The sequence below is a fragment of the Periplaneta americana genome, chromosome 2 (genome assembly GCF_040183065.1).
Source record: "Periplaneta americana isolate PAMFEO1 chromosome 2, P.americana_PAMFEO1_priV1, whole genome shotgun sequence".
NCBI classification, from domain to species: domain Eukaryota; kingdom Metazoa; phylum Arthropoda; class Insecta; order Blattodea; family Blattidae; genus Periplaneta; species Periplaneta americana.
This window is the reverse complement of record NC_091118.1, coordinates 7025701-7042238: the sequence shown is the minus strand read 5'-3', so window position 1 is coordinate 7042238 and position 16538 is coordinate 7025701. Positions and strand designations below refer to the sequence as shown.

The 16538-nt window shown below is 38.5% G+C and overlaps 1 protein-coding gene across 6 annotated transcripts in view; it reads left to right on the top strand.

Moving 5' to 3' along the window:
* Positions 1 to 16538, top strand: part of LOC138712308 (meiosis-specific nuclear structural protein 1-like) — a 138292-nt gene that overhangs the window by 70585 nt on the left and 51169 nt on the right. Inside the window, exons 19-20 of one of the 6 annotated variants that reach the window (XM_069843986.1) lie at positions 387 to 458; positions 1714 to 2519. The exons of the other annotated variants lie outside the window; for them this stretch is intronic. Of the exons in view, the coding sequence (XP_069700087.1) occupies positions 387 to 458; positions 1714 to 2196 (555 nt within the window). The 3' untranslated portion in view covers positions 2197 to 2519. Of the gene's footprint in view, positions 1 to 386; positions 459 to 1713; positions 2520 to 16538 lie in introns of those variants that run through there. 6 annotated transcript variants of the gene reach the window in all.

Below are 16538 nucleotides of genomic sequence, written 5' to 3'. Positions count from 1 at the left end.
TACGTATAAGTTGGATAGATGATCCGCGGTCTATTTCTTTAGGGCTTATAATCAAAATTCAGATCATGTTTGGGAACGGTAATGGATCTGTGACGCATTTCTGAACAACTCATACGAAAATGCAGATTATGTTGTGGTAATTTCCCTCAGAAGTCATCATAACATTTGCTTAAAAACCTTACGAAAAGCATTAATTAGAGTGAGGGTTTACATGACGTAAAAGCTTCCACCTGAGCATTATTCGTAGACACTGGCAGCTGTTGCCTGTATTCCCGACGCTGTACATTGGGCCATCAGCTTCATTCATTTGTGAAAGCTGTAGCTTCAAGTCAGATTGTCACCTAACCAGCTGAGCTTCCTCTAATTCAGAATTGTTATTATTACAGGCAAGCAAGAAACCGACGACAAACCTCAAACAATATCTACTGTCCAAGATAATGAGGCGCCAGCAGGAAGCAGTAAGTACGACCTGTTCCTATGGTTACAGTTAAACAGCAATGACGGACACTAACTGTCACCACTACCACTAATACAGCAGAACTCCAATTATTCGCCTCCTCGGATAACTGAAAACTAGGCTAACACGGACATAAAATGTTGTTGACAAATGTTGCAGTATTATTAAACATCTTACAGAGGAAAACACTTTTACACTATTTTTGCAGTAAATAATTTACAGTACTGTACTGTACATTATTTCTGTAGCCTGCCTGGCTATATAGCCGTTGAATTAAAATTAAATTAAAAGTGAAAAAGGTACTGCACTGTAACAAAAACTGACTCACTAGACCCAACCAATTCCTTTTTCTCTTTCTGATCAGATTCACCATCTACTATCACTATTACTGACATTATTATGTCTAGTATCACAATTACTGACAATACTGTAGTTGTGTACTGTCACTACTACTGACATTACTGTAGTTATGACTACTGTCACTACTACTGACATTACTGTAGTTATGGCTACTGTCACTACTACTGACATTAGTGTAGTTATGCTACAGTCACTACTACTGACATTAGTGTAGTTATGCTACTGTCACTACTACTGACATAATTGTAGTTATGCTACTGTCACTACTACTGACATAATTGTAGTTATGCTACTGTCACTACTACTGACATAATTGTAGTTATGGCTACTGTCACTACTACTGACATAATTGTAGTTATGGCTACTGTCACTACTACTGACATAATTGTAGTTATGGCTACTGTCACTACTACTGACATAATTGTAGTTATGGCTACTGTCACTACTACTGACATAATTGTAGTTATGGCTACTGTCACTACTACTGACATAATTGTAGTTATGGCTACTGTCACTACTACTGACATAATTGTAGTTATGGCTACTGTCACTACTACTGACATAATTGTAGTTATGGCTACTGTCACTACTACTGACATAATTGTAGTTATGGCTACTGTCACTACTACTGACATAATTGTAGTTATGGCTACTGTCACTACTACTGACATAATTGTAGTTATGGCTACTGTCACTACTACTGACATAATTGTAGTTATGGCTACTGTCACTACTACTGACATAATTGTAGTTATGGCTACTGTCACTACTACTGACATAATTGTAGTTATGGCTACTGTCGCTACTACTGACATAATTGTAGTTATGGCTACTGTCGCTACTACTGCGCCAAGCTGACCGAGCTTCCTCTGACCAGATTGTTTTGTCTGCTGCAGAAGGACAGACGTGGCAGGACTACGCTACACCGGGCAGCGATGCGGGGGGACACACACAGGGTGCAGCTGCTCCTGGATGCAGGCAGCCAGGTGAACGCCGTGGATAATGCTGGCTGCACGCCCTTGTGGCTGGCTGCTTGGCAAGACCGCCAGGATGCGTGCAGGGCTCTGCTGGCTGCCGGGGCGCGGCCGGATGTGAAGGGAGGATATTTTGGCCGCACTGCTCTGCATGAGGCTGCACTCTGTGGGCACCCTGCAGTGTGTGAGCTGCTGCTGGCAGCTGGGGCGCGGCCCAACGAGCCTGATGATCTAAACCAATGGACTGCACTGCACTGTGCAGCACTGCATGGCCACGCCCCAGTGGTGCTGCTGCTGTTGCAGCATGGCGCTGAGCGGGGGGCGAGGAATGAGTGGGGACAGACGGCCCTGGACCTGGCGAGTGAGTGCGGGCACACAGAAGTGGCGGCCATGCTGCAGGACTGAGCAGGCGCAGTGCTGCCAACACGACAGCAATACCATTATACCACAGTAATCGGCGGGAGTGTGTTGTGTTGGCATCACTGCTCTGCGTGTAATGCTGTTACTTCATTGCTTTAGGCTGGCGTTACTCTCGTGTTGTGTGGCTTTGTTGTGTTTGGGGCTTGACACGTCACTGATACCTTGTGAATATTATTATTATTATTATTATTATTATTATTATTATTATTATTATTATTATTATTATCAATATGCCTATTGAATTATCTTTGCATTTATTGTTCAAATTACTGTACAAAATATTCAAATAAAAATATTTGAAAATTGTTTATGTTGGTGTCACTGTCGGTTTAAATCATACAAGATTCTTGTTATTGTGTGACTGTGAAACGCCATTGATCCTTCATCTCATCTGGGCTATTTCAAGCACAGTAAGTATGTCGCCTGACACTGTTCGATGACCTTGATACGCCACTGACTGCCTCTAATATTCCTGCTGCTCACATTCACATCAATACTAAGGTCATTTTTATGCCTATATTTATTCACAATATCTATGTGAACGAAAGCATTTCCGTTGGCATCACTGTTGCTCAACCAATCTACATTCACGCCTAGAAAGTTGTCCTGATTATGTTGATATAGTACGCCACTGATAGCTCGAAAAACTTAAGCAGGGTTTACGGTTATGTACGCTGTGATCGCCATACTTATATCGAAAGAGATAAGTGTCAAATTAAACAGTTAGGCCTAACTTATTTATATCTCAGATAGACTATGAGAGGAAAGCTTGCCTACAATCATTAGGCCTAGATCTAGCCTAGGTACACAAAATATGCGTAGACCTGTAGGTAACACCCTTCAGTACGGTATCAGACATTTACAATTAGTACAGACGGCATCGGACATCCCTGACATATTTTTCGCCATTCAGTGACTCTACATAGCCTACATAATTAACGTCAGTCACAAATGACACGGAGTTATTCTTTCAACTCGCCTCCAGTGCCGACGTCAGTATGCGGTACTGACGTTAGTTTCCCTCTCTACTTTTGTTTTCGTGTACCCCTCAATCGGTGTGGGCCTGCATTACACCAGAATGAATCTGGAAATGTAAAATGACGACCTGCAAGAAATTTAGTCCACCAGCAAGTTCAGGCCTACTCGCGAAATATTAGGCCTACGTTAGATATAGACCTACCTAGCTTATATATACTTTCGATTCAATGTCCAGTTTGTAATTTGGTAGGCCTGCAACTTGTGGTCTGTGTTATCTCACTAAAGACTCCGATTTCTTATGGCTTTTATAAAACCCGTAGGTTCATTGCCGCCCTCAGATAAGCCCGCAATCGGTCCCTATCCTGAGCAAAATTAATCCAGTCTCTATCATCATATCCCACCTCCCTCAAATCCATTTTAATACGCCTGTTATCCTCCCATCTACACCTTGGCCTAACCAAAGTTCTTCTCCGATCAGGTGTCCCAACTAACATTCTATATGCATTTTTGTATTCACTCATACGTGCTACATGCCCTGCCCATCTCAAATGTCTGGATTTAATGTTCCTAATTATGTCAGGTGAAGAATACAATGCGTGCAGTTCTGCGTTGTGTAACTTTCTCCATTCTCCTGTAACTTCATCCCTCTTAGCCCCAAATATTTTCCTAAGAACCTTATTCTCAAACACCCTTAATCTCTGTTCCTCTCTCAAAGTGAAAGTCCAAGTTTCACAACCATACATAACAACCTGTAATATGGAGGTTATGCAAGACATATAATTTTTATCGTACATGAATCATAAATCTGTTTATGCTCGACCATGCCGAAATGTAGTAATTATACACCTGAGACCTGTTTCTCAAAAATACTAGTTTAGTAGTTCACCAGTTACTAGTTACCAGAGTATATTTCACCAGCTCTAGTAGATTCTGTTTCTCAAACTATTTCACCAGTCTAGTAACTTGTGGCAATTTTTTACTAGTCACATGATTTTTTTTCACTAGTCAGCTGATTGAGTTCATTTGTTTATAGTCATGAGTAGGTATTGTTATTTGAGGTTAGAAGGCTAAGTTGTTTGTGCTTTGGTTTTGATTTCTCTTTTCGGTTGAAATTCCATCAATGGAAAGCAAATTAACTGTACTGAATATGTTTAATGAATCAAAGGATATATTATTTGGTACTTTTTCAAGCATGTTAACAAACAACGATGAAGTAAACAATGGAAAAAAAATGTGTAATGCTGTGGAACTAATAGACCTACCTCAGAACAAAGATTATGCATACGTTAGGGACACTTATTGGACCAACATTAAGAAAGCGACTTTGACGAGTACCAATTTAAGTTCACAGTATCACAATATGAGCACATTATGTAGCTAGTGGGTCTACTGGCAACATAAATGTCACATATGACTTGATGAAAAATTTGCTAATTTTTTTTTTCAGTTTTAAATTTGATTTATTCATAAATTAATGTAGTTTTATATTTAATTTGTAGGCTAAAGTTGACAATGTCAGAAGAACTGACAGTGGAGAAAGAAAGCCAGCAAAAATTACTGCAGTTGATGAATTGGTATTAGATTATTAGGAAAAAATTCTGGAAGTGTTGCTGGTCTACGGCAGAAAGACCAGATGGCATTGGAAAATAATCAATCCCAATTTGTAGAGCAATTTCTATTTGAAGCTTTGCTGATAATGCGTGACTTCTGTTTGTTTGTTTTGTTATGGCAGGTCCCACTATAGCCTATTTAACAACTCGTCAAACATTTCAGAACTTTACCTAAACTTTCATTATATTTAAACAATGCTCCCCTAAAGGAATAATAATTGTTCTTTCTCGATATAGTATTAGCTCTTCTCACAACAACTTCTTCATCACTTCAATCGCAATCACTAAACCATATATAAAAAAATAACTATAATATTTTCTTTGATTATCTGAGAAAGGTTGTCACTGGTAACTGATAGTATAGAAACCACCAGTCTTTAGAGTCTTGTAGAAATATTCCTGTTGAATACTAGTATAATCAACTAGATTAGCATTTTGAGAAACAGAATCACTTATTAACTGGTAAAATCGACCAATATTACTAGTCTATGAACTGGTAACTACTACTTTACCCTTATAGTTTCTAGAAACACAGACTTGTAAAATAAACTAATATTACTACTGTACAGACCAGTATTACTAGTCCTTGAGTTTTGAGAAACAGGCCCCTGGTAGCAGTCCTTTAATGCATGTCATTAAAGTACATCTACTCATTAAAGTACAGGTGTTCAGCCAATAATAAGTCAGCTTTGTACCGTTATAAAACCTCAGCCAATGACAAGTCAGCTTTGTACCGTTATAAAACCTCAGCCAATGACAAGTCAGCTTTGTACCGTTATAAAACCTCAGCCAATTACAAGTCAGCTTTGTACCGTTATAAAACCGCAAGTATCGATTATTATCGGATATGCAATCGAAAGAGAATTAGCGAAAAGTCACGGAGGATGGAAATCCAATACTGTCGCAGAAGGTTACGTTGTGTTACTATAATAATTAGAGTTAATTGTAAATAATATTCAAATAAATTCAATTTGTCATCTGGTTTTTCAATTCTAAATGAATTTTTAGGTTATACCAGAGTAATGTTCATCTTATTCTGTGCCAAGGTCAATGAAATTCGGCCTCGGAAAAAATCAATACTTTCGCGTCCGCGCACATCTCACAATTCAGGTCAGTTCGCACATAACCATAATTTTGAATACGTTCAAGTTAGAAATATGGTCGAGCATAAAAAGTCGTATGAAACTTGACTATAATGGTAATTAAGACGCTAATATGAAAATTATGAAACTCGCTTGCGCTCATTTCATAAACAATCATACTTGCGTCTTAATTACTACCATTATAGGCTCGTTGCATAATATACGAGGGGGTCCAGGAAATAACGACCGTTTTGTATTAATAATTAAAAAATATATTTATTTATTTGAAAAAACAAAGTCTGTTACATAACTGAAGCTTCCTTTACTTCTCTACATAATCACCACCTACATTTAAACATTTGTCGTATCTGTTCACTAGCTTTAGAATTCCCATGTTATACTCCTCTGCCGCCAGTTCATTAAGCCAGGTGTTCACTGTCTTCTTCAACTCTTCATCACTTCCAAAACGCGTACCACCCAGAAAGTCTTTCAGCTTAGTGAAAAGGTGAAAATCGCTAGGAGCAAGGTCTGGACTATAGGGCGGATGATCAAAGATTTCCCAATCGAATTGATCCAGCAATTCTCGAGTTGAAGCAGCAGTGTGCGGGCGGGCGTTGTCGTGAAGAAGCACAACTCCTCTCAAAAGCATTCCTCGCCTCTTGTTTTGGATGGCTCGCTGTAGTTTTCGTAAAGTCTCACAATAACGATTTGCATTGATCGTAGTGCCTTTTGGCATGAAATCCAGCAAAAGAACACCTTTGCGATCCCAAAAGACAGTAGCCATGACTTTTTGTGTTGAGAGAGTCTGTTTGAATTTTCTCGGTTTCTTGGGTGATGAGGGATGATGCCACTGACGTGATTGGCGCTTGATCTCTGGGGTGTTGTGAGACACCCAGGTCTGATCACCAGTCACAATTTGATCAAGAAAGGCGTCCCCATCTGTGTGATATCGCATCAAGAATGTCAATGCTGAGGCCATTCTCTGGGTTTTGTGTTGGTCACTCAGTTGCCGTGGAACCCATCGTGCACAGATTTTGTGGTAGCCAAGATGTTGCGACACAATTTCACCAAGCAAAGAACGAGAAATGTCAGGAAAGGCAATATGCAATTCGTCGAGTGATGTGCGCCTGTCTTGCAAGATTCTGTCGTTCACTTTAGTCTTCAGGTCTTCTGTGATGAGTGATGGGCGTCCGGGTCGAGTTTCATCGTGGACACTTTTTCGCCCATTGTTGAACATTTCGCACCATTTTCTCACATTTCTTTCATTCATTACAGTATCACCATACACTTCTTTCAATTGCCGGTAAATTTCTGCAGGTTTCAAATGTCGGGCATTCAAAAATCGAATCACACTCCTCACCTCACAGTCGGCGGGATTATCAATCACATCGTTCATTTTGAAGTAACACAAAATGCACAATGGCGATTTGTTGCAACCAGTACTCACAACATTATGAGAACACATGTTAAGGAAGCCAGTTGACCTTCAAACAAGGAAGGAGAGTCAGCTGCGCGGTGGGTATGCGCGAACAGTCGTTATTTCCTGGATCCCCCTCGTACTATAATATTGTAGCTACTGAAGTTCCTAATATTGTTTGTTATGCATCACCAGGCTAAACGCCATGTCTCTATATTTCTGTAATGTATGTTGATATTGAATACAGCGTCTACAAAACTTAGAAAATGCGTGTGTATGATGACAGGAAAACGTATTTAATTGATTCAGAAAATTAAATGAATCAATATTCATAGATAAGCAACATTTTGTATCAATACAAATAGTGACGTAATTTGGATGTAAACATTTACTAAAACCCTGCTACTGCGAAGTTGCAAAGTCACTTGATATATTGACGCATAACACGGTCCACATTATTTTGGACTGTTATTTGTTGTACTGTATTCGTGTGATTCTCAAAAGTCGCTTGCCAAATAGGAAAAGCCAGCCTTCAGGCAATCCCCCGCACTTCAGATGTGGTGAAGAAGTTGCCTAATCAACACGGCGATATTGAAGTAGAGTAAGTTAATAATTCACAGAGTCTGATTGTGTGACGATTTTTGTCGGCTGTTTTCTCATGAAGACACAGACTCTGGTTCTTAGCTGGCATGGTTCGTGTTACGTCTGGAATTCTTTATTCTGGCGTTATTTAGGCAGGATTTGTTTAATTATTAAGTATTGGGGGATTTCAACGCTAAAGTAGGACAGGAGGTTATTTTTAAACCAACAGTTGGAAAAGAGAGCCTACACGTAAGTAGTAATGAAAATGGAGTTAGGTTAGTCAACTTTGCCACATCAAAAAATTTAATTGTCAATCACTTTGCCACATCAAAAAATGTAATTGTCAAGAGTACAACATTCCCCCATAAGGATATTCATGAATATACTTGGACTTCTCCAGACGGAATGACACAAAAAAATGAGGGCTAAAGCAGGGAGATGCAATATCACCTTTACTTCTTAACTTCGCTCTAGAATATGCCATTAGGAAAGTTCAGGATAACAGGCAGGGTTTGGAATATGACGGGTTACATCAGCTTCTTGTCTATGCGGATGACGTGAATATGTTAGGAGAAAATCCACAAACTATTAGGGAAAACGCGGAAATTCTGCTTGAAGCAAATAAAGAGATAGGGTTGGAAGTAAATCCCGAAAAGACAAAGTATATGATCATGTCTCGTGATCAGAATATTGTACGAAATGGAACTATAAAAGTTGGAGATTTGTTCTTCGAAGAGATGGAAAAATTCAAATATCTGGGAGCAACAGTAACAAATATAAATGACACTCGGGAGGAAATTAAACGCAGAATAAATATGGGAAATGCCTGTTATTATTCGGTTGAGAAGCTTTTATCATCCAGTCTGCTATCAAAAAATCTGAGTTAGAACTTATAAAACAATTATATTACCAGTAGTTGAGAATGATTGTGAAACTTGGACTCTCACTTTGAGACAGGAACAAAGGTTGAGAATGTTCGTGAATAAGGTGCTTAGGAAAATATTTGGGGCTAAGAGGGATGAAGTTACAGGAGAATGGAGAAAGTTACACAACACAGAACTGCACGCATTGTATTCTTCACTGATATAATTAGGAACATTAAATCCAGACGTTTGAGATGAGCAGGGCATGTAGCATGTATGGGCGAATCCAGAAATGCATATAGAGTGCTAGTTCGGAATGTTAGAGGGGAAAAATAACTTCGGGGAGGGCGAGACATAGATGGGAGGATAATATTAAAATAGATTTGAGGGAGGTGTGATATGATGGAAGGGACTGGATTAATCTTGCTGAGGAAAGGGACAGATGGCGGGCTTATGTGAGGGCGGCAATGAACCTCCGGATTCTCTAAAAGTCTTTTCTAAGTAAGTCAACCTACCGATTCCAGTGATGGAGTATATTTACCCCTCTGAATTTTAGGGGGTTACCCCTTATCACTCCATTGTTGTTCCTAAACACATGGCGACACCCCTTACTTCTGAATGGTCTCTCTGGCTACCCCCATTCATCCCTGTACACTTTTCTGATTGGTTTTCGTCCAGCCTGCCCCGCTGTTGCAATCTCTGTGGAGAATTTGGGTTCTGCACTGCAACTGATGTGAAAGTGAAGCAGTAGTTGAAGTTTAGTAAAAAACAGTGACTGGCGGACCAACAGAACTGTTCAAAACAAGAACAGCTGATTGAATTTTCTGTCCCATAACTTCTTCTCCAAGTACCCCTACATATTTTTAGTTTCCAATTGAACCTCCATCTTCAGATATCATTTTAAAGGGGATTCTTTTCTAGAAATCTACTTGGATTGTGTCATCAGTTTAACCCGATAAAGTGATTATTGGAGTTTACCTGTTATTAACTCTTAACTTGTTGTGCATGTTACATGTAAGCCTCATCTCTCCCTAATTCCAGGTATGGACCATTATATTGTAACTTTTAATTCTAACAAGAATGTAACTTTTATTCAAAGCAACAATAATCACTTTCTATAATAGAAGGTAAGCACTCCCGTCAACAATGAGATTTCCACTCCACACAGCAACACAGTATTCGTTATTCCACTCCACAGACGACAATGACAATCTACTTGGATTATTGAGAACAACAATGTACTGCTAATCTTATTTAATGTTCACAAAGCACTATTTACAAATCAGAACTGTCAGTTCTCAGTTCACAGTTCGTTATCCTTGGCTAGTTCTTCTAGCTCAGTCACTCGAGTTCACAATATCTCGAACCCCAGACCTTCAGAGACAGTCCATTGAACTTCGAACTCAGGTCCCCCAACTGCGGTCCACTGCACTTGAACTCCGGACTTCCGGCGACAGTCCACTGGCCAGGATGGTCACACAGCTGCGGACACACTCAAGTCGAACTCCGGTCTCGAAGCTGGCTTCATTGCTACACAAGACTAACTGGGCTGCTGTCCAAATCTGAAATCCTCTCGGAGGCTGGCTTCCTTTTATTTGCTAGGCAACGCTTCGCGGGCCTTCCGGACGTTTCCGTTACTGGACAATTCGTTTTCGAGAATAATCTATCACGCTGCGTCTTCTCCCCCTTCACCTCTCGCCGCAGTTGGCTTTCTTCCCCTCTCGGCATGCACCAGCGTGCCGTCCTTCCCCTTACGTCGCGCCCCTTTAGTTTGCGTGGCTGCAGCTTCCTTCGCCACATCGCCAGATCCTTCCACGCGCACCCTGCTCTCTGTGGGACGCTTGATCGAGTCTCGACAATATTAACATTATGTTCATAAAGGAGTAAGTGGGACGACGCCATGTCGAGACCAATTATAAAGTTGTCATGGGTTACCAGATCCTGGATTTACTGCAGGGCTGCTTACCAGTTGCTGGAAACAGAAGAAGGTGCTAATAGGAATTTTTTATGTATTTAATTGATTTATTTTGCTAATAATTGTAACATAAAATATAATGTATACAGAAAAACTTTAGCTCGCCCCTGAAAGAGTAGAACTCGTGCTCAGGAGCGGATTCCTGAATGGAGTGGCACAGCTGAATTGAAGCAAGACAAGACCTTCACCACACGGTGCGTGGGGTCTTACGCTACCTCTTCCATCATGATAACATCACAGTCTAGTATATAATAATAATAATAATAATAATAATAATAATAATAATAATAATAATAATAATAATAATAATAATGATAATAATAATATTGATAATGATAATAATAATAATAATAATAATAATAATAATGATAATAATAATAATAATAATAATAATAATAATGTTTTATTTTCGCTGGCATAATTAAGGCCATAAGGCCTTCTCTTCCACTCAACCAGCCTTAATCAATACAATACATATTTAATTTACAAATATTTACACTACACTTAAAAGGTTCTCCAGCAATATTCTTTAGTTTTAAGGACTAGTAGACTACATATTAATTTTAATTTAAATAAACCCATAATGTAAAGTACTAGCTTAATATGTTATGAGCTAATTCAATTCAATGAATCATAATTAATTTAATATTTGAGATAGCAAGTAAAATGATGAAAATTAATTTAATAAAAGCTTACTAGGACTATGTTACAGGGAGAATATAAGTTATATATTTCTATTTCTATATATACAGTCACGAAGCCCAATACTTCATAAATATGCAAACATAGACAGTTAAAATACGCATCCATAGAGAGTTGCTAACCACCAGAATCACTACTATCGCCTCATCACAGACCCTTTCCCCAGCAGACGATAAAATGTATTGTACTTTCGATATCGTGTTCTTTTGAAAAAATTCACAGTTTCCTTCCACTATTGAAATATGAAATACATAAGGTTTATATATTATTTTCATAAAGTATATAAGTTATTATATTTTATAAACTTACCGTCCTGAATCTTTCGGAAGAAGGATGACTCTGACCTCTTTTTGTTACAGTATTTTATAGTACCACAAACGTCTCCTTGTCTTATATTATTATTCAAATTATTGTATGTTAACCATTTACAGTTATTACAACCGATAACGAACATTTCACAGTTTACATTCACAACAATGCGAAATACGGCACGGTCAATGCCTTTTCGATCTAGACCAGGCCGTAATGTTTGTTCGGGTTTTCTATTTCAGTGTATGGAGCTCAGTGAAATATTATATTAAAACTTTATTGCGTATCATTGCTAAGTTTTATTCAGTGTAATGTATCCATAAGTTCCGTTAACTTGTTGCGTAATATGTTGCAGAAATAATTACGAAACTGTGTTATTTTAATGTGAAGAAAATTTTACGTGTTAACATAATCTGTTCGCATCAACATAGTTTTGAGTGGAAGCTATTTTGAGGTTCAATAAAAACGAATTTATATTGTGATTTTAATTTAGCACATCTATCTTCCTTAATTGTAGACAGAAAATTTACCATACCAGTCCTATGAAATTAATGTTCGTCTCTTAGATAGTAGATAAATGCAATAATTCAGTCTCAATTGTAGTATTAAAATACAGACAAATAGAATAGATGGGTGTCATACATGACATTATGTTTAATTATAATGTATAATTGCGAATATAGGTATATAAGTTCAATATAGTAAACATAACCTGTAATTTCCATATGACATAACATATATAGGCTATGTAGTGGCAGGGCATTGGAGATCACTAAATTTAGACAGAAAGGGGCAACTGGTACAGTAAACATAACCTATAATTTCAACATATCTAAATATCCGTGCGGTGCAACTGAAAATTATTGAATCGTGCATAAATGAATGTACAAGAATTTCGCAATATTTAATCGAAATAAAGGCAGGTATTACACATACGAACAACGTAATTTTCACGCAAAAAATAATATTACACCTTAACTCGCAAGGAATTATGTCTGAAGTGTCTCCTAATCATTGTTTTAAATTTCAATAACCCAATTACACTACATTTTAGATAAATGCATTCCAATTAATTTATATGGTTGAAACGCCGCCCTTCGTGATCGGGTTAAGCGAGTCACGTGGTCTGCCTTACGGCTTGTATTAGATCACGATGCCAGTGACAGAGTCTATTGTTCCTAGTACTCACAGCGCTCCAAGCGGCTAGCAACTATCGCGAGAAATGCAAAAAATCACCCCAAGCTTCGTGACTGTATATAGTAGATTGTGATAACATGCTCTTGATTTTCGATCTGGTTCACTTAACTGATCTCAACCGTTAGGCATAACTTCCTCTTAGTTATTTACGTGAAAATATTGAGAGAAAATTTTTAGGTAAAAGTAACATGTAAAAATTTGACAACACTGCACCATAATGTCTTCCTTCAAGAAATACCAACAGCCCGTCACACTTGTCCAATCTCTTTCCTTATCAGGTAGTACAGCATCAAGTACAGTAGATAGAGGATGTCACTCAAATTAGGCCAGCCTGCATTGAGGGTCAATAAACACGATTTGCTTACAATTGCAGCGTGAATGTGGTTCAAGCCGCTGAGGTAATTCATGACAACTAAACAGAGGGAAGTCCCGCGCCGTAGCGTCGTGGCCTAATGCAACATTCCCAGACTCCCAGGTGAGTGTTCTCATGGAAAAGAAATTTTTATTTACAATTTCGGCCAGTGTATGGGACCGTTATCCACCCAGCATTGTAATTCACTTAGGAAGCTACGATAGGTAGAGAAATCTGTTTACGAAATCCAGCTATAACGGGTGGGGGGATCGTCGTGCTAAGCACACTAAAGTCTACCTCGGTATTGGTTGGATGATCGCCCACACTGCTAAGGCATGTGGACAAGAGGCTCACATCGTGTTGAACGTATAAAATACCGGTGCTGGTAACCAGGAATAAGGGTATGACAGTTAGCTCCAACTCCTGAATGAAACTCCGAGAATACAATGAATAACAATAAACACAGAAATCAATTCTGCTATAATCTTTCAGTATTTTTCACATCGTGTTGAACGTATAAAATACCGGTGCTGGTAACCTGGAATAAGGTATGACAGTTGGCTCCAACTCCTGAATGAAACTCCGAGAATACAATGAATAACAATAAACACAGAAATCAATTCTGCTATAATCTTTCAGTATTTTTCACATTGTATTAAACGTATAAAATACCGGTGCTGGTAACCAGGAATAAGGGTATGACAGTTGACTCCAACTCCTGAATGAAACTCCGAGAATACAATGAATAACAATAATCACAGAAATCAATTCTGCTATAATCTTTCAGTATTTTTCTCATTGTGTTGAACGCATAAAATACCGGTGCTGGTAACCAGGAATATCATGACAAAAATTCGCTGTGTATTCTCAATATTTTTTGTTGTTAAATTTAATAAAAGGAATTACACATTGGCTATAAGTTATGGGCATATTTACATTTATTGTATATAGGAGCAATAAAGATTTTTTTGTAATTTTTATTTCATTACACATTTATTAATTTTGTGTGTTTTTTGTTCTTTTTTCCTTCATATATTCTCTGTATTTACTTTTCTAAGCCCTATTTCTTGAAGTCTATGTAGGGCCTAGATGAAACAACAGTGGAATAAGTGTTTTGCTCATAGGGACTTTCAGTGTTCCTGATTCTGTATGTTTGTTATAATTCACTACATAAGGGCGTGTATATCGACTATAGACTATAAGCATAATATGAAATACTTATATTCAGTGGAAATTCAACGCCGCCTTTTTATGACCTACAAAATGTAGTCTGGAGTCCTTTATCAAGAATAGGGTTCTATCACGTGCTCTAAATCTACGGCAGGGGGCGAGCATAGCTTTATTTGTCCCCGGAGAAAGCCAAGCTTCCGATTTCATCGCATTTAAAATCCCTTCGCCCTCGGCGTGGTACGAACCCGCATCCAGCTGCTAGCACAGTGACGATGTTCCACTGTTTTTACCTGGAATAAAAATAACATTGTCTGTCATGCTGTTTATTTTCCACATGTAGATCTGGCGTAGGGCTGACACAACTTCGAAGGAGTCCGCGCGTAGGCCTATTCTAGAATGCCATATCGACGCAATTGCGCATATTATCCCTCTTCACTGCATCAGCGAGCGGGATGAGTTGCTCATTTGTTTGGTTTCTGTCCGGGCTGCGGAGTTTCTAGGTCCCTGGACGGGAGTCGAATGTGGCAACTTTATTTGAGGTAGATATAGTTTTCTATTGCATTACTGCTACATGTTTATACAACTATATGGGATGTGAAAGGCAATTGAATACATGTATCTAACATTAATTACAAAGAAGCAATAAGGGTACACATTTGAAACTCATTTCTAACTCTGAATTACAGTAATTATACCAAAATGTGTTTATTTTTGTCTAAAACTGTACTTCGTACAATTAGTAAACAAGACCAAAAGAAAAATAAAATCGTAGTGTAGGTACATTGTGATTGGCTGAACTGTGTCCAACACACAACCGCCCTCTGTGTGTGGTGGATGGAAGCTGAGCTCTGTGTAGGTGAGTGGCGACGCGAGACATGTGCGGTTGGGTCCTGCGTTCGATGCGGTGAGTCACAATTCAAGATTTCTTTCTCTTTAAATCATACAAACCAAGTAGTTTGCAAATCCGTGGAGGACGATGTGTTACGACTGAAGTAAGAAACTGATTTAAAGTGAGTCCTGATTTACAACTTACAGATGTAATAAACAAGAGAACGTAGTTCGCATCTCAGCTTAAGTTACGATGTGAATTTCAGCTTTGCTGTCCGTGTGCCTCACGTATTTTAATAGGCTTTAATTTGGGTCTGTAATTACATTAATAAATGTTTGACAAAGTATGATAGAGAGTTAATTAGGCCTAGAATTTTAATTTCCATGTTTAGAAAATAGGGCTATACAAAAAATGAAGTCAAATGGCGTTTACTCGTATGAATATAAAGTTAATGCATCTTACCACTACATGCAATACAACTGAACGATCTGTAATAGCCTATAAGTTATATCTAATAAGGGAGCTTACATTAAATATATTTAAAATGTTACGATTTTCGTTATGTATTTCTCTTAATATGATCGATAATACATCTTGTTTTGTGCAGGAAAGAGAGAATCAAACAGGGCACACAGGAATGTCGCAATCGTCCAAAGACACAAATTTGAGAATGCTTTCGTTTCTTCACTGATACCCGGCGAGCCTGTTTCTATGAAATCACAGACATTTCACAGAGTAGCCTTTTCTTGCATATGTCTGCTATCTGGCCTGGAACCAGGAAATCGTTAGACGTAGTAGGTTTTGAAAAAAATGTAGATCTGTATAAGTTACGTGTCAAGATTTTGGTAATTATTTACTTTACCGAGTCCAATCCTGTGGAGTAACGGTCAGCGAGTCTGGCCGCGAAACCAGGTGGCCCGGGTTCGAATCCCGGTCGGGGCAAGTTACCTGGTTGAGGTTTTTCCGGGGTTTTTCCTCAACCCAATACGAGCAAATGCTGGGTAACTTTCGGTGCTGGACCCCGGACTCATTTCACCGGCATTATCACCTTCATATCATTCAGACGCTAAATAACCTAGATGTTGATACAGCGTCGTAAAATAACCCAATAAAATAAAATAAAAATAAAAAAATACTTTACCGATACCATAGTGCGTTGTATTCGTCACCTAACATAATTAGGAACATTAAATCCAGACTTTAAATGGACAGGGCATTTAGCTCTCATGGGTGAATCCAGAAATGCATATAGTGCGTCATG